Raw genomic sequence first — 21915 nt, 5'->3', positions numbered from 1 at the left:
AGCTGCAGGAGCTCAATTTGAAGGTGCACCCTGGCACTGCCATCATCTCGGGGCCAACGTGAAACTCCACTCATACCTAATAAGGATGAACAACTCCCTATTGCCTGAGGGCTGAACAAGTATCCTGAGAGCTTCAGGGAGGCCAGGCAGAGGCCTAGAAGGGAAGCACTGTTTCTTCCAGTCACCTTTCTCAATGGAACCATCTGATGAAGGAGCTACTAAGCAGGTGGATCCCTTACAGTTATAAAAATGCAGAATCTGAGAAACAAAGCTCTTCTCACAAAATTTCCTTATCCCTGTATTACAATGAGCATGCATATGTTTCTTAGTAGGGCAAAAGCATTATATATCAAGGTGATTGGGATTATTTTGTTGGTTTATTTACCAACTTATTTACTTGCTTAAAGGTTCTCCTGGAATATAGATTGAGAATTGCTTTAAGGTGGTCAGGCAAAGTAGCCCAAGCCTAAATGGAATTCATTCAATCAGGAAAAAATTGGGATGTGGCCTAAGAAAATGTTAATATACATCTATATCTATACATCCACATAGTTTTAAGGATTGGCAGCCAATTATTTCAGAAGCCTATTGAAAACCAATGTCATATAACTCTGTGTTTCTCAAACTTCAGCCCCAGGGAAACTTTGAATTGTTACCATATCCTTAGGTTGCCTCTACTTAATGTTTTTCTTTGAATCAACTTGCTTTATTTTTAAATTTTATTTTTCAAAGTAACTTTATATAGCCACTGAGAACAAAAAGCAGTTTCACTTGTCAGATAGAGAGCATCACTGAAAATACAGTCCACAGAAACACAGCTGTATTATTAAATCTAGCAGCATTTAATGAGGTTCAGTGTCTCTTTGTTGTACAAAGATTAGCAAACATTCATAGAAGTATAAAGTATGACATTGAACTAAGACCATCTCCTTGTTGGAGTCTGAAAGGGAAGTGAGAAGGGAATGGCTCTTCTCGATATGTTACAGAGACGTATGTTCGCTACCATCTAGTCCTACTCCAAGAAATTCCTCTAATTTAAAGGGGCAAGTTGTTGTATACCAGATTAAGTAGCTTGTATCTGTGGTTTTAATATGTACTATTACATATTCATCTCGTATGCTCTTTATAGTTTCTTAGAACACTTAGTTATTTTCTTCGCTGGGGAGTTTGTATTCAAATTTGTTTTGAATTTTATAGAAATGTACATACACTTTTAGAAGATCCAGGGAGTAGATGAAATTAATTTTAGAATTATGTAATTCATCTATGCACACATATATCTTAAATATATTTATATATTCACTTACATACATTCTATATATATTCTGCTCACTTATAAGCACATACCAAAATTTGATTGAAAAAAATGAAAGCTATTCATGTCACCTACTTTTACACATTTTTAAATGTAAGCTGTGAAAATAATTTTAAGTATGGGCCTACTGAAGTAGTCCTATACAGCCATGAATCCCTCTGTCAGAAGGAAATCATATAGGATCAGTTTCCCTAAAATGGATTATTTAATACTAAAAAAAAAGTTCACCAAGATGAGACATGCAGTATCAAAGCTAAAGCTGCGTGGGCTGTGGTGAAAATGGACTATAACTATACTGTCCTACCTCTGTTGTCCCTGCTAATGTGCTGTCTAACTGTGACCATAGGAGGGGCTAAATGAGTAGCTCAGTTTCTTTCCTCTCTTTCCACATATAGAAACCTTTACTGACATGAAGCATAGAATATATAGAAATAAAAGTTTAAAGTCTTATAACTGCTATCAGTGAGCCTTTCCACATTCAGTACCAGATTAGGTTCAGTGCAGAAACTATAAGCCATTATCCATTTGAAAATACTTTTAATTCTCATTCTGTTGATCACATTAATCAATAAATGGTGAGCCATAGCCAGAGTTTTGTGTGGGACACGTTTCCTATTAATAATGAAACTTCGTGGGAAGGTTCTATTTCAGTTAACAGAATTAGCCCATCTATGTACTTGATTGTACAAGGAAACAACAGGAGCAGCTAACTTCTAGGTTATAACTGGGGTCAGAATATATTCAACCCAATCACTAAGATATACGGTAGTTCCCCTTTATCCATGGTTTTGCTTTCCTCAGTTCCAGTTACCCATCGTTAACCATGATCTGAAAATATTAAAGGGAAAATTCCAGAAATAATTCATAAATTTTAAATTGCATGCTGTTCTGAGTAGCATGATAAAATTTCTCACCATCCCGCTTCTTCCCATGGGAAGCGAATCATTCCTTTGTCCAGCATATCTACACCATACAGTGTGTATGTACAGCTGTGTGTCATGTAACAACAGGCTTAAAGATGGGGATACATTCTGAGAAATGTGGTGTTAAGTAATTCTTCATTGTGGGAACATCATAGAGTATACTTACGCAAACCCAGATAGTACAGCTTACTAGAAAAGAAACTATTCTAGAAAATATAGTATTATAATCTTATGGGACCATCCTTGCATGTGCACTTGATCAAAACATCGTTATGTGATGCATGACTGTATAGGAAAAAACATAGTATGTGTAGGGATACAGAGTTCTGTACTAATTTCAGGCATCTACTGGGGCTCTTGGAAAGATTCTCCCAAAGATAAGGGGAGACTACTGTACTATATATGTAGTTTTCTATAAAAAGTTCTGTTAAGAATTATTTTGAATTGTCAGAGGTGGTATCTATTATTTTGAGCACATAGAAATTGGATTCATACATTTAATACCAATACAGAAATAGAACTGGTGTATTTAAGTTAATTGAAAGTTTCACTATTTAGGTTTTATTTTTATTTATTTATTTATTTATTTTTTTTTTGAGAACAAGTCAAGAGTCTGATCAAGCTCCGACAGGTTTTATTTTTTTTAAACTACCTTTTAGGGTGGCGCCTGTAGCTCAAGCGGCTAGGGCGCCAGCCACATGCACCAGAGCTGGCGGGTTCGAATCCAGCCCAGGCCTGCCAAACAATGACAATTACAACCAAAAAATAGCTGGGCATTGTGGTGGACACCTGTAGTCCCAGCTACTTGGGAGGCTGAGGCAAGAGAATCGCTTAAGTCCAGGAGTTGGAGGTTGCTGTGAGCTGTGATGCCACGGCACTCTACCCAGGGCAACAGCTTGAGGCTCTGTCTCAAAAAAAATAAAATAAAAATAAAACTACCTTTAAGAATGCTAGCCATTATATGTTCAGAGCAACTTTTCTTTTTTGTTTGTTTTTAAGAGATAGGGTCTCCAGGTTGGATTGCAATGGCTGTTCATAGATGCCATCATAGCAATGCAGCTTGAACTCCTGGCCTCGATTGAACCTCCACAGTAGCTGTGATTATAGGTACATGCCACCATACCCAGCTCAAAGCAACTTTATTTTATTTTATTTATTTATTTATTCATACCCAGCTCAAAGCAACTTTATTTATTTGTTTTTTGAGACAGTCTCTCACTCTGTTACCCTGGGTAGAGCGCTGTGGCATCCTCATAGCTCACAGCAACCTCAGTAATCTTTATGCCTCAACTCCCCAAGTAACTGGGACTACAGGTGCCCACCACAATGCCAGGCTAATTTTTCTATTTTCAGTAGAGACGGAGTCTCACTCTTGCTCCGGATAGTCTGGAATTCCTGAGCTCAAGTGATCCGCCTGTGTCGTCCTCCCAGATTGTTAGGATTACAGGTGTGAGCCACCGTGCCGGGCCTCAGAGCAACTTTTTAAAGAACATGCGCTTCATTGAGATTTTAGTTGCTAGAGAAAGCAAAAAATACAAATCTTACAAGTCAGAATTTAGTAAAAAATATAGTTTCAGAATTATACCTTTTCCTTTAGAATGGTTTGATTACCATGTTCCTGTCAAACTTCCTTGTCCATAAAGGTCATATTCTTTGTAAAGGATATATGCTTTTAGAAGATTGGGTAATGGAAGAAAGGACATGAAGACAGGGCAGCGCAAATGTAACCGTCCCATACACTTCCGGATCTTTAGTCGGCACAGATGTTTTAGGGAGCGAGGGTTTGCTAAAACAAAAGAATAGGCACATCATCCAAAAGGAAAAAAAATTGCTTTAGTTTTTAGTGATCTTAGGATATAGTTAGTAATTTGATACATTTCGTTTGTTGTGACTAAATGAGAAAGTCACACAGTTTCAGAGTCATGTTAAGTTAGAGCCCAAAGACCGGATCAACTGTGGGTATGGGACCTGAAGTCCTTAAATCTGCATGTATTTGACCCCCAGCCCCATCCTGTTCCTCAGGAGCAGTCTGAAAACTGAAGATCACCCAGAAGGAAGTGAGTTGAAATCTTAATTTGACTGAAGTGCTACTTTGAAAGAATTAGGTTTAAAGAGGGACCATTTGATATCCTCTGAAGACAGTTCTTTGTTTTTTCTCATCCCTGTTTTTTATTGCCATTTCATAGCTTTAAATTCCTATGTCTACAGTGTTCCTTCATAACCATGGTTTAGTGGATTGAGATTAAAATATTACCTACCTATATAATAACTAATTACCTAACAGATTTTATCTCCTGGGAAAAAGTAACAAGTATAAATTAAATGTAATTAGTAAGATTTTTAAGGTAGGAATAGAATTTTTTTTTTTTTTTTGGCTTCTTTAGGTCAGACTTTTAACTATAACAGAAGAGTATTCTTTTTTTAAAAAATGAGAAAATAATTAGTATTTTGGTGAAAGTCTTCTACAAGAAATAGACTCACTTAAGATGAGATGTATTTCTGACCACAGCCCCTGTTTTTGGAGCACACCTTTCAACTTTGAACAGATCCGAACTTGATCAACATAATCAAGCATCACTCGAACAACATTTCCAGAGAGATGTTGCAGCCATGACAAAGTTATTACTTCACAGAACTGAGAGGGAAAAAAAAATCAGAATTATAGAAGTGAATGAAAATCATGAAGTATTCATGGTTAAACATAGTCATCAAAAGTCAGCAAACAAGATCTCAAATTCTTCATTTATAAACTAAGGTCTTGAGCAAGAACATCTACCTCTTAGCCTTAGCTCTAACATTTGAAAAAATACTTACCGTGATGTCTTCAAACTATGTAAGATGTAATAAGGGTGTCGCGGAGACTGTTACATGTTTAGTTGTTAACCCTTTGGTTGGTCAGGGGGCTGTATGAAATAAAGATGACCTTTCCAGCTTCACTTGCAGCTTCATGTGTAGCTAAAGTTTTAGCCACCAAGTTTTAGCCAATGAGATGTAAGTGGAAGTGTGAGAAACTCCCAGAACCCTTAAAGAGGAGTAAAGGGTGTCCTGCCTCCTGCCTCCTTGTTGCTGGCTGCAGTATAGATGTGAGTTTCTTGTGTAAATCACGAAGCTGTCCAATTAGAAGGCTATTTACTTTTGGCCTTTATTTATATGAGATGGAATGAGCCACCTCATGAAACCCGTATTTTAGGGGTTTCTATCATTTGTAACTGAATCCTACCTTGATACATAAGGGGTAGGGCAGTTTCTACCTTTAAGAATATGCTCTTAGCTGAGAAATAAAACTATATGAACAGTTAAGAAATGATGCAAGATGATACACTCCTAATGCCAAATTCACGATGTGGAAAGTTTTCTATTAATCACCTAAAAATAAGCCATGCAACATGAAAATATTTTGGCTTTCACTTTTCACAGTTGATTGAAAGTACTTCTCCAATTCACTATTTCATTTCTATTTTCAAATTTTTTTAATATGAATTTGAGTATTTATAAAGGATCCATTATGTACTAAGCATTGATCTGTAAACTAAGGAAAGTGACAAAAACTTATATTCTCTCCCACATGTATTTGTGGGAGAGACACAATCAGTAAAACATTAAAATGATAATTTTAGAAAGTTATAAATACTATAATAGAAATGAATAGCATGATAAAAGAATGATTGGGGAAAGGGAACTACTTCAGGCAAGGTGGACAGGGAAGGGCCTCCTTGGGGACGTGACACTTAAAATAAGACCTGAAATGTAGCAGCCATTTGAAAAGATGGGGGAAAAACTCAAGTAGGGGATAACAGAAGTGACTGATTAGTTAAGGAAAATTAGGAGATTGTGGTGGGATGAAATCCAAGCAGGAAAAGTGTCTCCAAAAAGGGAAGGGTGGTCAAGTGTATTGATTATGATTTTTTCATTGGAAAGGTGACCAAAGGAAACCATTCAATCAATCAAATGTTAGAGCAAAAGAGATAGCAATACCCAGGGGTACACGACTGGGAACCCAGAAGCATTTTAGGTGCATAACTCATTTGAAGAAAAAGCCTAACTGGTATTTAAGACTTCATTCATTCTTCAAAGACTTGCTCATATGCTGCTTCATTTATGAAACTTCCTACAGTGCTAGGTAGAGTTAAAGCAATTTTTCCTCTGAACGGTCTCCTGTATCTTTTATATCTTTCTACTATTGTGTTTATCATATAATATCATATATGATATACATATCTTTTTTTTTTCTTCGAGACAGAGCCTCAAGCTATTGCCCTGGGTAGAGGGCCGTGGCATCACAGCTCACAGCAAGCTCCAACTCCTGGGCTCAAGCAATTCTCTTGCCTCGGCCTCTCAAGTAGCTGGGACTATAGGCACCTGCCACAATGCCTGGCTATTTTTTGGTTGTAGTTGTTAGCAGGCCAGGGCTGGATTTGAACCCGCCAGCTCTTGGTGTATGTGGCTGGCGCCTTAGCTGCTTGAGCCACAGGCGCCGAGCCATGATATACATATCTTAAATATAATTATTTTTATCATACATTTAAATTTATATTAGAATATTTATATTAGATTATATTAAGATATAATATCTAATCTATATATTATCTAATATATATTAATCTAATCTTTATTATTTTATAATATAATCTTAATCTTATATTAAGATTATATTAGAGGGTGGTGCCTCTGGCTCACTGAGTAGGGCGCTGGCCCCATATACCGAGAGTGGTGGGTTCAAACCCAGCCCCAGCCAACTGCAACAGAAAAATAGCCAGGCGTTGTGGCATGCGCCTGTAGTCCCAGCTACTCGGGAGGCTGAGGCAGGAGAATCGCAGAAGCCCAAGAACTGGAGGTTGTTGTGAGCCTTTGATATCATGGCACTCTACCAAGGGTGGTAAAGTGAGACTCTGTCTCTACAAAAAATAAAAATAAAAAATAAAATAAAATAAGATTGTATTAGAATCTTTTTTTTTTTTTTTTGAGACAGAGCCTCAAGCTGTCACCCTGGGTAGAGTGCTATGGCATCACAGCTCACAGCAACCTCTGACTCCTGGGCTCAAGCGATTCTCCTGCCTTAGCCTCCCAAGTAGCTGGAACTACAGGCGCCTGCCACAATACCTGGCTATTTTTTTTTTTGTTTGTTTGCAGCCGTCGTTGTTTGGTGGGCCTGGCTGGATTCAAACCCGCCAGCTCAGGTGTATGTGGCTGGTGCTTTGGCCACTTGAGCCACAGGTGCCAAGCCTATATTAGAATCTTTATAACCATGAGCTTCTGGAGAGAGTGCAGGGAGTCTATTTATTGCTATAGTTTCAGGGCCACAGATAGTGACTGTAAGGCAATGCAGCCAATACTGTAGGCTTACCTTAGTATCTTTGATAACTGTAGATGTCCAGCCTTCAAAAGTATAGGAAGGATGAACTTTGTCCCCATGAGGACAATCAAAACATCGCTCTGTGTCATACCCATAATTCAATAGCATCCTGAGCATGACTTCATCTTTGAGTGTGTATTGCAGTGCTGATGGGAAATGTAAGGGATTAACTCTGCAGAAGTAATTGACATTGGCCCCATGTCTTAGCAGCAGACTTATCAGCTCATAGTTGCCCATCCTGAGGGCTATCTGGAGGCAGTTAACTGGGTCTTGATTAGGCAGAGCTCCAGCACTCAGAAGCAGCTTAACTGAAGCAAGGTCACCATTTGATACAGCAAAATACAAAGCTGACTTCCTTTGGTCATCGTAGTGTTTGCGAATTCGCTGATCTAGCATGAAATTCACATCAAACCCCGCCTGGATGAGAAGTTCCAGGCACTGAGGGTGTGCTCCTGCTGCTGCGCAGTGGACCGGACTGATCCCACTCTGCTTAATGGCCACAAGATCCGTAACTGGAATCAGCGTCTTTAGAGCTCTGAAAAAGAATTTCAAAGTGTGTTTCAAAATAGTTGTTAAGATGCAATATTAACTTGTTTATGACTGCTTTATATTAACCCCAATAAAACAGCATAATTCCTTCATCCAAAAGCTCAGATACCAAGTAAAATCAAATGAAGCTACTGTCTAGGTTACAAGTCTCAGAATTACCCCTGTCATTTGAGACCAGAAGCTTCCATGTTGCCTAAGGACCTAATAATAAAAGTTTTATATCTCTTCAGTGGCCATAGAACAGTGGTTCTCAACCGTCCTAATGCCACAATGTATTTTCATTGTTAAAAGGGGGTTGCAACCCACAGTTTGAGAACCGCTGCTATAGAGGATGCTAGGCTTTATCGCTTTGTAGCTGGTCAAGACTTTATCTTTGGGCAGGCACAGTGGCTCACGCCTGTAATCCTAGCACTCTGGGAGGCTGAGGCAGGTAGATTGCTTGATCTCAGGAGTTCAGATCAGCCTGAGGTGGGTATCTATAGGTCCCAGCTACTCAGTAGGCTAAGGCAACAGGAATGTTCAAGCCCCGGCGTTTGAGGTTGCTGTGAGATATGACACCATGGCATTCTACCAAGGGCAACAAATGAGACTATCGCCTCCACCCCCCCCAAAAAAGAGTCTTATCTTTAAAGGGGGCATTTAGGTTGTAACATCAGAGAAAAAGAATGTAAATTTCCTAGAGGTAGCTCAAAATAAAAGGTAGCTATTACTGTTTCTATGGTTTACAATAATGTTATTGAACTTACAATAGGTGGCCTCTGTCAGCTGCCACATGAATGGGCAGGTGGCCTGAATTCTTAGGGATGTTGGCATCAGCTCCATACCCTATCAAGAGGATCACAGAGTCTGGATTTCCTCCGCTAGCAGCTTCAAGTAAGATGGAAGAAGAATCAGAGGCCTGACCATGAGCATTAGCTCCTAAGAGGACAAAGAGTCATGTTATGCAAAAATTCTTTCCACTGTATTGGTTAAACAACTAAAAAAATATATCACTACCACCAAAAAGCAGTTAGTCAGCACTTACTCTAGCAAAGCACCAAGAATCAAAGAAATAAAATATGACCTCTTGCTCTTAAGCTTACAAACTAGATGGGAGGCGGAAAAAATGGCACAACCAGTTTCTAAATTGTAAGTAGGTTCACTTTCAGAGTAATTTTATAAGTTACTTGTTTAGAACTTGAAAATTCCAGTAGAAATACTTTTATAAAAGGCAGTTTTATTTCTAGACCAGCCTACAAAAGCCCACTTAACTCCACACATTCTTACATATAGAATGGTACTAATAAACCTATGGAACTATACCACCATGCCATCTAATAATTTTGCTTTTAGTTTAAAAGGGCAATTTGTTCTAACTTATTCTTAGAGGACTATTTATGGTAAGAGATGCTGTAATTATTTTTAATTGAAGTTAGGGACTGCTGATAGCTAAAAAGATTTGTAGTACAGATTGAGTGTCCCTTATTCAAAATGTTTGGGACCAGAAGTATTTGAGATTTTGGAATATTTGCATTATATTTACTGGTTGAACATCCCTAATCTAGAAATTTGAAATCTGAAATGTTTCAATGAGCACTTCCTTTGATTTCTTTTGAGCATCATGGTGGTGCTCAAAAAAGTTTTGGCACTTGGGTTCAGCACCTATAGCTCAGCGGCTAGGGCACCAGCCACATACAGTAGAGCTGGAGGGTTCAAATCCAGCCCTGGCCTGCGAAACAACAAGTAGTCGGGTGTTGTGGCAGGCACCTGTAGTCCCAGCTACTTGGGAGGCTGAGGCAAGAAAATCGCTTAAGCCTAAGAGTTTGAGGTTGCTGTGAGCTGTAACGCCAATAGTGCTCTACTGAGGGCGACATAGTGAGACTCCCCCCATCCGCCAAAAAAATCTTTGACTTTTGGAACATTTCGGATTTTCAGATTAGAGATGCTCAGATTGTACCTGGTATACTAAGTGTCATGTGAGTGGCATGGATAATGGGAATACATGTAAAGGCAAAATGTCTTCTAGAAGATCTAGGGACCGGGGCTGTAAGGGGAGCTGAGAAGTGAAGGAAGCAGAAAGGAGTTTGGGACAGTTGTGGACGGCTTCTCAATAAAATGGGCTCTGAAAAAAGAGTAGCATTTGGATGGACAAAAATAGAGTTCCAAATAGCCACATGAGCATAAAAAAGGAAGAAAAAGTTGTGATTTTAATTCAGTACAGACTTCAGAGTCATCAGGTGCAGTGGCTACCCCAAAATCCCATTCCTAGAATGTGTTAATAAAATCTAATAATCTTCAATTTATTGAGCACTCACTATGTGCTGGTTTCTTTGTGTGCATAATAATTTCTAATCTTCACAACCCTGCAGAGTAGATGCTAATGTCCTTGTTTTAAAGATGTAGAAACTAAGGTGCATTGAGTTGAAGCGACTTTCCCAAAGACACACTACTAGTAAGCAAGGTAGTCAGGATTTGTGCGCAGGTATTCCAGACTTAGGGTTTATTTCTATGGTGTCATGTTGCCACTCTAGCAATGCAAGGGGATAAAGCAATTTGGAATAGACAGATGTGGCTTCAAATGCTGGCTCTGCCATTTATTATCTATGCCACTCTGTGCAAATTACTTCATAAGGAGGTCACTTAGAGGAAGTGCTTGTTCACTGACCTCACTGAAGTCAACCCATGCCGGTTTCTTTGAAGATTAGAGGATTTAATATCTGTTGCCTCTCTTCTGTACAAAAAGTTACTCTATCCTCAAAGCTGAAAGAGCCAGTGTTTACTTTTGTTTTCCCAGTTAATGACGTTAGACATCTCTTATATTGCTCATTTAAAACATCTTACTTAAAATGTCTCCTGACCATTGATTGGAAACCAGCCTTCCCCATACGATAGGAAAGAAACAGCACAAGGTTGTTCTTAAATACAGGGGCCTTGCCACCTAGAATATTGGAGACCAGGTCCATGTATTGTTAAAGAATGAAATAAGGCTTCTAGACATAGGAAGGAGAAAATGAAAATAATTCTAATATAGAGACCTCATTAAATTTTGTAACAGTTTGCTCCTTTGAATTAAAGCTTTAGATATTACAGTGTTTCATTTAACAGTGTTATCAATGGAGGTCTCCTCAGTGACAATAAATGCCAAAATTCTAAGCCAATGGTCCCTACAAGTTAAATATGATAGAAAATGGCTATAGCTATAGGACTGGGGACAGGGGAGAAGGCATATTTTAAGGGAAATCCTGCAACTGGTACCATCTCTGATCCTCACTTTCTCAATTGCAAAACGAGGATAGTACCTGTGTCACAGGATTATACAAGGCAACATGGATAGCTTACTATCTATTGCTTGGGAACTTCTCCGTAAATATGAATTGCCTTCTTTTTCTCTTGGAGTTTTGATTATTAGTAGATCGAAGAACTGGGACCCCAGAGAGAAAAAAAAAAAAAACAGGAAGAATTTCCTAATATCTAAAGTCATTTGATAAAAATCAATCAAATTGCCTCATGACAGTCTAAGCAGAGATAACTTGTAGAGGATGTTGCAGGCTTTTGATTTTATGATTCTAGAAAAGGACAACATACAAAAAGTAAAAAAAAAATCATACACAGTGAGGGAACATTAAGTAAAAGAATAACCTGCATCTTAGTAATTTAGGGAAATTACAGCACACCAAATTAAGAAATTAAATCTCTATTTTAGGCTTTTCAAAGATCAATATTAACACAAAGCATTACAACATTTATGTTAGGCCTACAGAATATGTAAACTTCTATTGCTTTGAAGCTCTCCATCAGGGGGAGAACCCTCGGATCAGGTTACCCCTTGGCAAGTTAGGACCATATAGAAAATCTTGCCTTTCTGCAGTAATATTTCCATGATTTCAGTGTGTCCATTTTGGGCAGCTAGAGCAAGAGGAGTGAATCCATAGGAGCTCCGTGGGTCGACGTGCGCCCCAGAAGCCAACATAAGCTTCACCATGTCCTGTCGGCCCAGTTTGGCTGCTTCATGGAGAGCTGTCCTCTCGTTGGCACACCGCAGATTGACATCTGCTCTGTGGTTGATCAGCAAGGCAGCTATGTCATAGGAGTCACGCAGAACCGCTGGGAAATTAGAAATGAGGTGGGTTTCATGTTCAACATGAAGTGGAGGCTGCAGTATCCTGCTGGCTAGTGTCCCTCAGGCTTTCTTAAGGACTTCTCCCTCCCTATTCCTAGGCCCCAGCATTCTGTGTTTAGGGAACAAGGTGTGGCACATGTCAAATAGAACTGATAATGTTTACACCAGCGGGCTATTTGTTTTCTGTGAGCCATGACTATTCGTTGTTTGCTTCTGTGGGCAATGTGCTGATTATTCTACCACAGAAATGGAATCATTTGAACCGCTGCAGTCAAGAGAAGAAAACCAGCTCTTTCCACCATCATGCTTACAACAGGCTTCCCAGCTTCACGTGTCTTACATATGTGATTTTTACACACACAAGATGAATACTACTATTATCCCAATCTTACAGATGAGGAATAGTTTCAGAGAGGTTAGAGCTGCTCCTGAGTTCTTTTCAGAATACAGTATTGTGTTACATTGTCTGCTTTCTCAGAGAGAGCTCTTGTTGTTTTTCTGTAAATGCAAAGCCTTAGAGAGAGCATCTTGGGACAAACCATGAAGGAATTCCAAATCCCAACTTTAGGCAGTTTTCTGTTGCTGCTCTCTTTTTAATCTTTAGGTTTTGTTTTGATAAAAGTTACACATGTGCATAATTTAAAAGAGTCAATTATTTATAAAGTCCACTACTGTTTCCTTAGCATTTTTGTTCTTCCCCAGAGTCATCTTCTGATTTGGCTGATTCTTTGGTGTTAAAATTTCTTTCTTTCTTTTTTTTTTTTTTTTTTTTGAGACAGAGTCTCATTATGTTGCCCTCGGCGTCACAGCTCACAGCAACCTCAAACACTTGGGCTTAAGCAATTCTCTTGCCTCAGCCTCCCAAGTAGCTGGGACTACAGGTGCCCACCACAACGCCTGGGTATTTTTTTGTTGCAGTTGTCATTGTCGTTTAGCAGACCCAGGCAGGGCTTGAACCCGCCAGCCTTGGTATATATCGCTGGTGCCCTACTGACTGAGCTACGGGTGCCGCCTAAAATTTATTTCTAATTAACCTCCTTGTATTGCTCTTTTTTGAGTTTTTAGTTTCAGTATAACTTAGTGACTTCTCATCATGCAAAAATGAGGATTTAACTTTCTTTTTTTTTGGCCGAGGCTGGGTTTGAACCTGCCACCTTTAGCATATGGGGACAGCACCCTACTCTGTTGAGCCACAGGCGCCACCCAGATTTAACTTTCTTTTCTCCTTCTTTTTCACACATACACATTTTTCATCCAACCATCCTTCTAATATTTTTATAGCATAATTTGTGTTAGATAAATATTGTGCTTACCTTATTATGTTTGCTATTCAAAGCTGGACTATAATTACATTTCCTTTTCTGCACATCTTTTTGTTTTCTCTGGAGTTAATACTTGTCTTACATTTTATTTGCTTAGTTTCCAATTTGTGTATCATTAATTCAGCCCCAAACTCTCTAAACTAACTCTCCTTTCAGGTTATTCATTTCTATCCCATTGTGGTCTTCACGAAGCCTCTATCCTGATCTGCTCCAATCTGGACTCTAGTGCCTACTATCATATTGTCATCCCAGGATGGCTGCTCCCCACTATCTTGGGATCTCATTTGCCTACCACCTGGGTTGTATCTCCTGGTTACTGTATCCCACACTTTTGTTTTTTCTGACATACTTCCATCCTGGTAGAACATATGCTGCAGTAGCTTCCTAAGAAGGCTGTGTGAGACATGAATTTTTTGAGATCACCTATGTCTGAAAATATGTCTTCCACGTCTTTAATCTCCCTTCAGATTGGATAGTTTGGCTCACTATAGAAGTTAACGTTGGAAATAATTTTCCCTCAGAATTTGCAAAACTATTCCCTACCAATTTCTTCAAGCTTTTAGTTACCATTCACGAGTCTGTAACCATTCTGATTTGTCATCTTTTGTAATATGATGTATTCCTCCCCCTGCCCCCAGGAAGCTTGTAGAAATTTCTCTTTGTCCCTAGTGGTTGTGTCTTCTTCTTCTTCTTCTTCTTCTTCCTTTTTTTTTTTTTTTTTTTAAAGCATTTTATACTTTTGGGCGGCGCCTGTGGCTCAGTCGGTAGGGCGCCGGCCCCATATACCGAGGGTGGCGGGTTCAAACCCGGCCCCGGCCAAACTGCAACCAAAAAATAGCCAGGCGCCTGTAGTCCCAGCTACTCGGGAGGCTGAGGCAAGAGAATCGCTTAAGCCCAGGAGTTGGAGGTTGCTGTGAGCTGGGTGAGGCCACGGCACTCTACCGAGGGCCATAAAGTGAGACTCTGTCTCTACAAAAAAAAAAAAAAAAAAAAAAAAAAAAAAAGCTTTTTATACTTTTTTTGTTATGAGAAAATGGGTTCGTGTTCAGTGAACTTAGACTATACATACGGAAAAGAAAAAGGTGACCCATGATCCCATCTCTTTGAAATTATCTTCATTAACATTTTTATATCTGTTCTTGCATCTATTTCTATACATTAAGTTTTTAGAAATTACTTTTAACCACATTTTGTTAACAAATTCTCTAATAAGTGGCTTTTTTGCATTTATGCTGTTAATTCACATTTGGATAATGATACTTAGTCCCTCAAGACCCTAAAACACTTGAATTTATCCATCTCACTATTCATTCACTAAATATGTATGAAGAATCTTGCTAGACGCCGGAGTGCTGAGTCAGTATGAATTCTGCTAATTACTTATTTGTAAGGTGCCACAGAAAATTACCCTGAGATTGGAAACAAAGTGCCAAGGGTGGTGGGGCATTTCTAATTCATTGAGCTGCCTCTTAGCGTGCCTTTAATTCTGGAAATGCATGGCCTTCACTTTAGGAAATAATTTTCATGACTTATTTCATTGGTGATATATTGCCTCCAGCTTGTCTATCCTGTCAGTCATCCCTATTATTTACATGTTGCTAATTTTATAAATTTCTTTTCTTTCCTATTTTCCATTTCTTACCTTCTTCTGGAAGCTTTCCTAAACGCCAACTTCCAGCATCGTTATGAGTTTTTTAAGAACACCTTTTTGTTTTGATATACATATTTTAGTATCCTGTTCTTATTTCATTAATTTCCTTAGAAATTAATAATAACTTCACTGTACATTTTATATTTCTGTTTGTTTTCTGTTTCCTTCAAGTTGCTTTGTCTTTGACTATCCGCTTATGATTAAGAGCTGATTGGAAATTCTAAACAGAGAATGGGGGTTGTGGGTTGTGGGCTTAACTTTATATGTTTGAGCCATTTATTGGTGAACCTCCAATGTCACTATCTTTAGATCTTTCTTCTTGGGCTGGCCAAATTTTCCAGAGAAGCCTCTTCCTATAGGCTGAGGGCCTGGCTGCCAGTTTCTTGGGATCTTGGGGTGTGGGGTGGGGGCAGAGGGTTAGATGGGCTCAGCCTATATTTGCTTAATTCCTCTAGTAATTTCAGTTCAGCATTCCTCTATTATTTTCAGTTTAGTATTCCTCTAGTATTTTCAGTTTACTCCCCCCTCACCTAAAATCCTCTGATCCAGAAACTTTCCGTTTAAGCTACGCAGAAAATAAACCTTTAGAATTGTATCAGGATTGGGGAGGAGTGATCTAGAGATCTGACTACCTGGTTAATAGTTTTCAACCAATTCTCCCATTTCAGCTTCATGGAGTAACTTTGCTCTCCTCTTATGCCTTATACCAGAATGAACTAATTTGAGTAAGGCACCAGGCACATGAGCTGCTCTTAATTGGGCAGAGACTCTGCATCAGGCCATCTCACAGGCTAGCCTATAAAAAGCTTTTGGAGGGTCAAGTCTGGTCATTTGGACCAGAGTGATGGTGGTGTAACTATGCCTAAAAAGCTGCCTTTGAAACCTGTGGGCATGAAGGAGACTCAGAGATACTAACTCTTCTGCAAAGATATAGGGTGCTCATTACCTGTAAGAAGAGGAGAATTGCCTTCGAAATTCTTGGCATTCGGATTGCAACCATTCAGAAGAAGAAAACTGGCATTTTCTAAGAGGCAATTACTGACAGCCAAAAAAAGGGGTGTTTCACCATTGTGGGTGGTTTGCTCCCATGTGCTGCGCTTTGAAGCTGAAATACCACACAGGTTAAGATACAGAAATAAGTTTCAAATTTATTTCTCAGAAGTATCAAGGAGAGTAAAAGGGAGTTTACCTTGTAGGGTTATTTCCAAAATGTTCTTATTTATTTGCACTGCAGCCCTATGCAGGGGAATCCAGCCAATTTCATCTGCTTCCTCAAAAGCAGAATGGTACTTGGTTAAGTGTGACAATGCATCTTCCTCACCTATTAACAGATTAAGTGAGAACACATTCACTTTTGGCACACATACAAGGCAGCCCGTATTGCCTCTGAATTCCACCACCAAATTTAGTGTGTGAGACAACAGAATTCTAGCACCACCTTTTCTGAAGAGAATTCAAAAGGCATGGGACCTGTAGAAGGCCTGTGTCTAGCCTTCCACGCCACCTGGGTCTATGAGTGCCCCCAGGGTCTTGTTACCTACAGACTAACAGCCCTTTCTAGGAGGGACCCTGGATCTCTTTGTTAAGTTGTGCTGAAGCATTTTCTCCCAGAAACGGCCACATCAGACTCTTGACAGTCCTGTGGACTCCCATGATGTTCAGCCTTTGGAAAAAACCTTCTCCTAGGTTTTTAGAGCATCAAGAGGAAATGCCGCCAGTTGTCACCATCACATTTTACCACACTTAAAACAGTAGAATAGGAAGAATACTTAACTGCCTCTATTTTTTCAACTATCTTCTTACAGTCAGCGCTCAAAAAGGAATGGAAGCTGCACAGAAAAAAATACATATGTAATTCCAAAACTGAGGAAAAAACAAAGGTGTCTGATAAAAATCAGAAGGAAAGGGTAAAGGCAGCAGTATCAAGCAGGGATGAAGTCTCAGATGAGACAATGACTGAAGCTTAACACATTCCAGGTAAATTCCTTTCCCATATCTGCCTTCCCTCAGTAGACTGTTAGCTTCTTTAGGGCAAGGACTACATGAGAGCCTGGATTGCAGGAAGCCCTGAGTCAGTGTTTGCTGAACTGAATCAAACCTGTCAGTACTGAAATGTCTCATTATTGCACGGTAAATTTTAACAGCCACCTATACTGCCACTTGGAAGCCAGACTTCCTGAGTGTTCTGGAAGCGAATTCCTCTTCCACCCACAGATCTTAAATTAAAGCTGACTCCGTCTTTTTCTCTTTCCAGTTTCTTTCCATTCCTTAAGGCTTTATTTTGTGTCTACATTGATCCTAGAGCCACTGCGCTTGTCCTTGCCATGCTCAACCTCAAAGGCATCCTGCTGGTAACAGGCCATAGCCTCAAGATATGGGGGGAAACTGTGTTTTGGCATCTTGGTTCCTGACTCCCACAGAAACACAGTCATCCGGCACCCACCTCCCTTTCTCACTGTTGCCTCTCTGATGACTTGACCTGCTGGCCTCATCCCCTACCTTCCCCCCCTCAAAAAAAACACTATCTTGCTTAAGGATTTAGGTGAGTAAAGGATGATCACATTGGAGTTTGGGATTAAAAACACCAAAAGTTTAAAAAAGAGTTAAAATGCATTTGGTTCTCTACACTGGCTAAGAATATTGCTCTACACTGTAAGTTTTAAATGTCATTGTTCCTGAACGAATGTAGTGTGGATTTGAGTAGCGTTGTGTATGAGAGGCCCCACAGGTGCATTCACCCTCTAGTAGTACAGCCCCTCAGTTTAATGAAGAAAGAAAGGAAAAAAAACACAAAGCCTTCAGCTCTTTGAATATCTCCTTTACCAAATGAGCATGTTTCTAAACAGCTGGAGATGGGCCTACATTGGAAACAGCCCCTCCTGCCCCCTACATCCTTACAGCAGACCCTCCTCCACTCCACGCTCAACACTTCTCATTCCCGAGTGACAGTTGGGGAGAAATTCCACACTTTTCTGTAACTTTAGATTGTGTTTTGTTGTACATTTTTGTACCCTTCTTTTGTTAAAGATGCACAATTGGCTTTTTGGGGTTTTTTCATTTGTTTGTTTTCAAACAAGCCCTTAACTTTTCTCTTGTCTCTGGGGAATGTGAGCTGATGTTCTTATTTAAGATTTTGGGTTTTGTTTACTATACTGTCCACTGTTCTTTAGCCAGAAATTCTCTAGTGATCTGAAGCAATGTGACTAAATATCAGTTTTTAAATTATGTGTTGGCAAGTTGCCTTATATTTAAAAAGACAAAAAAAAAAAAAAGGAATAAAAGAATTCTACTGAAAGTTATTTTTAAAATGGTGTGAGTTTTTAACACAAAAACATAGGAAGAATGTGTGTTTGAGAAACGGACTCTGGAGTCAACCTGCCCGGCCCTTCACTTACTAGCTCTGTGATCTTGAGTAAGTCACTTAACTTTTCTGTGCCTCAGTTTCCTTATCTCTAAATGGGGATAATAAGAGTATCTACCTCCCAGAGAGGTAAGGAAAATTAGAATTTAAATAAGTTACTATTTATGAAGTGCTTAAAATAACAGTGATCACTCCATGAGTTTGTTGTAATACATTTTAAAAAATACTATAGGTTTCACATACAGGCAGTTCCCAAGTTACAAACATCTGACTTATGTACAACTTGCACTTGTGAATGGCAGACATTACAGGTAATAGGTAAATGTAACTGTTCCAACTTACATACAAATTAAGAACAAACCTATAGAATCTACCTCATTTGTAACCCACAGACAGCCTGTACTTCATCATCTCTATTTTTTTTCTTTTTTATTCACTAGCAAGTATGTAGAGCAATGTATCTTATAAAATCTCTTAGGGTTAGGGAAGCGCCTGTGGCTCAAAGGAGTAGGGCACCAGCCCCATATGCCGGAGGTGGGGGGTTCAAACCCAGCCCCGGCCAAAAACTGCAAAAAAAAAAAAAAAAAAACTTAGGGTTAAAAGACATTCATCCTGTTCTATCTAAAGCAGCAAATGGAGTTCACCATCCCAGGCAAGCCAGGTTTATCACCCAGAGAAAACAATGGTTCCCTCAGGGGGCCGAGGGTGCTAATCATCCAGGGAGCCTTCGATGGTGGCCATGGTGGGTGCTTGACTGCAGGCTGCCTATAGCCTGGCAAGTCTTCTCACACCACAGAGGGACACACTGGTCCTTTTCTATTGTTGTCATAACTGAACTCTGAATCTGCACTATCAGAAGGGTCTAATCTCTCCTGGGTTTAAGTTTACATAATTCCACCTTTTGATTTGGGTAGATCAAAGACTCCCATCCCCACCTACCCCACTAAGGTTGAAGATACCTTTCTCTGTGTCTTGGCTGGATTTATGCATTTCTTTAGCTCCCTAAAGAAAAGATGTGTTAGAGGTTTTTCTCTAGCCCTTTTAGCCTTATTTCTTCCTTCTGATTTCTAGTCTGCATCTCTTCACCCAGATTTGCTGCTAACCTCCTTCCAACTATTTTTTAACTGCCTGATTAAATTCTGAATTCTTTCTAGACTTTTCCTGTCTCATCAGGCATCATGTCTTGTACGTATGTATTTAAATGCAATAGCAGCGTTAAGCAAATGGCAAGTCTCCGCTGTTGATCACAGTATTTCACACTACCCTGCCAAGGGGAAACCATTACCTCTCCTCCTTGGGTGCATGCTGTATTGTTTCTGGCTTGTAAATAGCCTGTAAACTCTGTTGAATGATGAACTGAGTGTCAAAATCATCATCTAAGTCTTCATCACTGGTATAATTGTCCATGTGGATGAGTTTTCTTTAAAATGCAGAATAAATTAAAAAAAATTTTTCCAGATGTGAAAAGAGTAGCAACTGCTTAAAATTACAAATGAAATTCAGAAAACTAGAAAATTGATAGGATTAATAAGCAAAGAAAACACAAAATTTAGAAAACAAAATATTCATTAAAAACTTTCCATAAACTTGCAACAGTTTTCTGGACTGCCATAGATTCAACATAAATTTGAAGATTCCATGAGCAGCTATTTACTTAAAGTTTAGTCAGATAAAACAACCTTTCATATAAGACTTAGACCAGTGCCATTGTAATATTGATCATACTCATATTGATCTGTTTTAGACTTGCCTTGTGAGTGATTCTCACAAGAAAAACTGTTACACCAACCCAAGAGAATATCTTCAGAATGTTTTGCAGAAAATAATATTTTACTTATTAAACACTAAACGTAAACATGTTACAGGAATAAGACAACATACAATAAGAATAGCAATAGTCCAGGAAGTCTATGTTAACCAGTTTGACGAAAATATTTCAAATTGTATATAAAACCAAAAAAAAAAAAAAAGAATAGTAATAGTAAAAACAAATTTATTTTATCAGGCAATATCTAAATGGCTTTAAAAGAACATTTTCATTGATCATATATGAAAGATGTGTTTACCTTTTTTATATCCTCTAGGTCTGCACTGAAGTTTTCACTGTTAGGACTACCTCAGAACTTTCATTTATATTTAGGATCTCCACTCCCCTGTAGTGACCATTCCATTAATAGCTTTACTATAAATACATGATCATGAGACAGTCTGGCACAGTCTCCTTGTTTTTTACATGTAGTTTAGCTCTGTTTGGAAACATGATCTCTTTTCTTCGCTGCTGTAATTCATCACATTCAAAAGATTAAATGTTTTATTCTTAGAATAAAATGCTTTAGTAAGGGGTTAGCCATGCAAAGAAAATTCATTCTCTTAAGACTCATGTGCGATTAATTTTTCACTTAAGAGAAGCCAAACCAAAAAAAAAAAAAAAAAGAGAAGCCAAACATTTTGCTCTAAGCAAAAGTGACTGTCCCAACAGTCCAGATTCACTGGATAGCTGTACCTGTATTTTCCTTGTGTTGCAGAACTGTGGCCTTAAGTGTCCTTGGAATCCTAAGGAAGGAATTAACTCTACACAAGACAACAAAATTTTGACTAAAATTTTGTTTTGGTGGCACCCATAGCTCAATGGGTAGGGCACTGGCCACATACACCAAGGCTGGTGGGTTTGAACCCAGCCCAGGTCAGTTGCAATGACAACTACAACAAAAAAATAGCCAGGTATTGTGGCGGGTGCCTGTAGTTCCAGCTACTTGGGAGGCCGAGGCAAGAGAATTGCTTAAGCCCAAGAGTTGGAGGTTGCTGTGATCTGTGACACCATGGCACTTACCAAGGTGACATAGTGAGACTTGTCTCAAAAAAAATTTTTTTTTGTTTTGTTGAAACATTTTAAAATTGTTAATGTACACTAAAAGTAGCACATGATGTTTCCAATTAAATATGTGGCAAATGCCAACAATCACAATGTCATGTCAGGTGTAGGAATTAGGATTGCTCTCCAGACATCTTACTGCTTTTGCGGGTCAACTTTACTGTCCGAGTTTTCTTTCCTAGTCTTAGGGATACCCTTAGCAATGGAACTAATGTCTTAAAAGCATGAAATAAAGAGTTTAGTTGTGTAGTTGTTTTAATATTTTCCTCATCTATAATTTCTTAATATATGTATTTGAAATGTTTGCATAGAATTACTTCAGGTGGGCCAATAAAAAGTAAATTACTACTGAAGCTGAAAAAATGACAACTTGTGACAGAGATAATTTCTGATATTAGTTTAATTTTATGTGTTTAATCCCTCAAGTCTTTTGTTCACATAGATATACTTTTAAAAGTTACATAGATAAC

At 38.8% G+C, this 21915-nt stretch overlaps 1 protein-coding gene across 6 annotated transcripts; it reads right to left on the bottom strand.

Annotated features, from left to right (window-relative positions):
* Positions 1-729: 729 nt before the first annotated feature.
* On the bottom strand, positions 730-20736 carry ASB14 (ankyrin repeat and SOCS box containing 14). Of its 6 annotated transcripts, none has more exons than XM_053600771.1 (11): positions 20640-20736; positions 19859-19993; positions 16988-17041; positions 16402-16535; positions 16159-16317; positions 11978-12223; positions 8887-9058; positions 7583-8126; positions 4720-4873; positions 3824-4024; positions 730-3142 (listed from the first exon to the last, which is right to left on the bottom strand). In XM_053600771.1, exons 2-10 carry the CDS (start codon positions 19978-19980, stop codon positions 3846-3848), a joined length of 1764 nt encoding a protein of 587 aa, XP_053456746.1. In that variant the 5' UTR covers positions 19981-19993; positions 20640-20736; the 3' UTR covers positions 730-3142; positions 3824-3845. The 6 variants fall into 6 exon arrangements, with proteins under 6 accessions (XP_053456746.1, XP_053456744.1, XP_053456747.1 ...); XM_053600769.1 differs by lacking the exon at positions 730-3142 and adding an exon at positions 3425-3754 and having other exon boundaries at positions 3850-4024; XM_053600772.1 differs by lacking the exon at positions 730-3142 and adding an exon at positions 3425-3754 and having other exon boundaries at positions 3850-4024; positions 4768-4873.
* Between the last annotated feature and the right edge of the window lie 1179 nt (positions 20737-21915).

The sequence above is a fragment of the Nycticebus coucang genome, chromosome 8, assembly GCF_027406575.1.
Source record: "Nycticebus coucang isolate mNycCou1 chromosome 8, mNycCou1.pri, whole genome shotgun sequence".
NCBI lineage: Eukaryota > Metazoa > Chordata > Mammalia > Primates > Lorisidae > Nycticebus > Nycticebus coucang.
The sequence above is the reverse complement of the archived record's forward strand: the minus strand, read 5'-3'. Positions and strand labels throughout refer to the sequence as shown.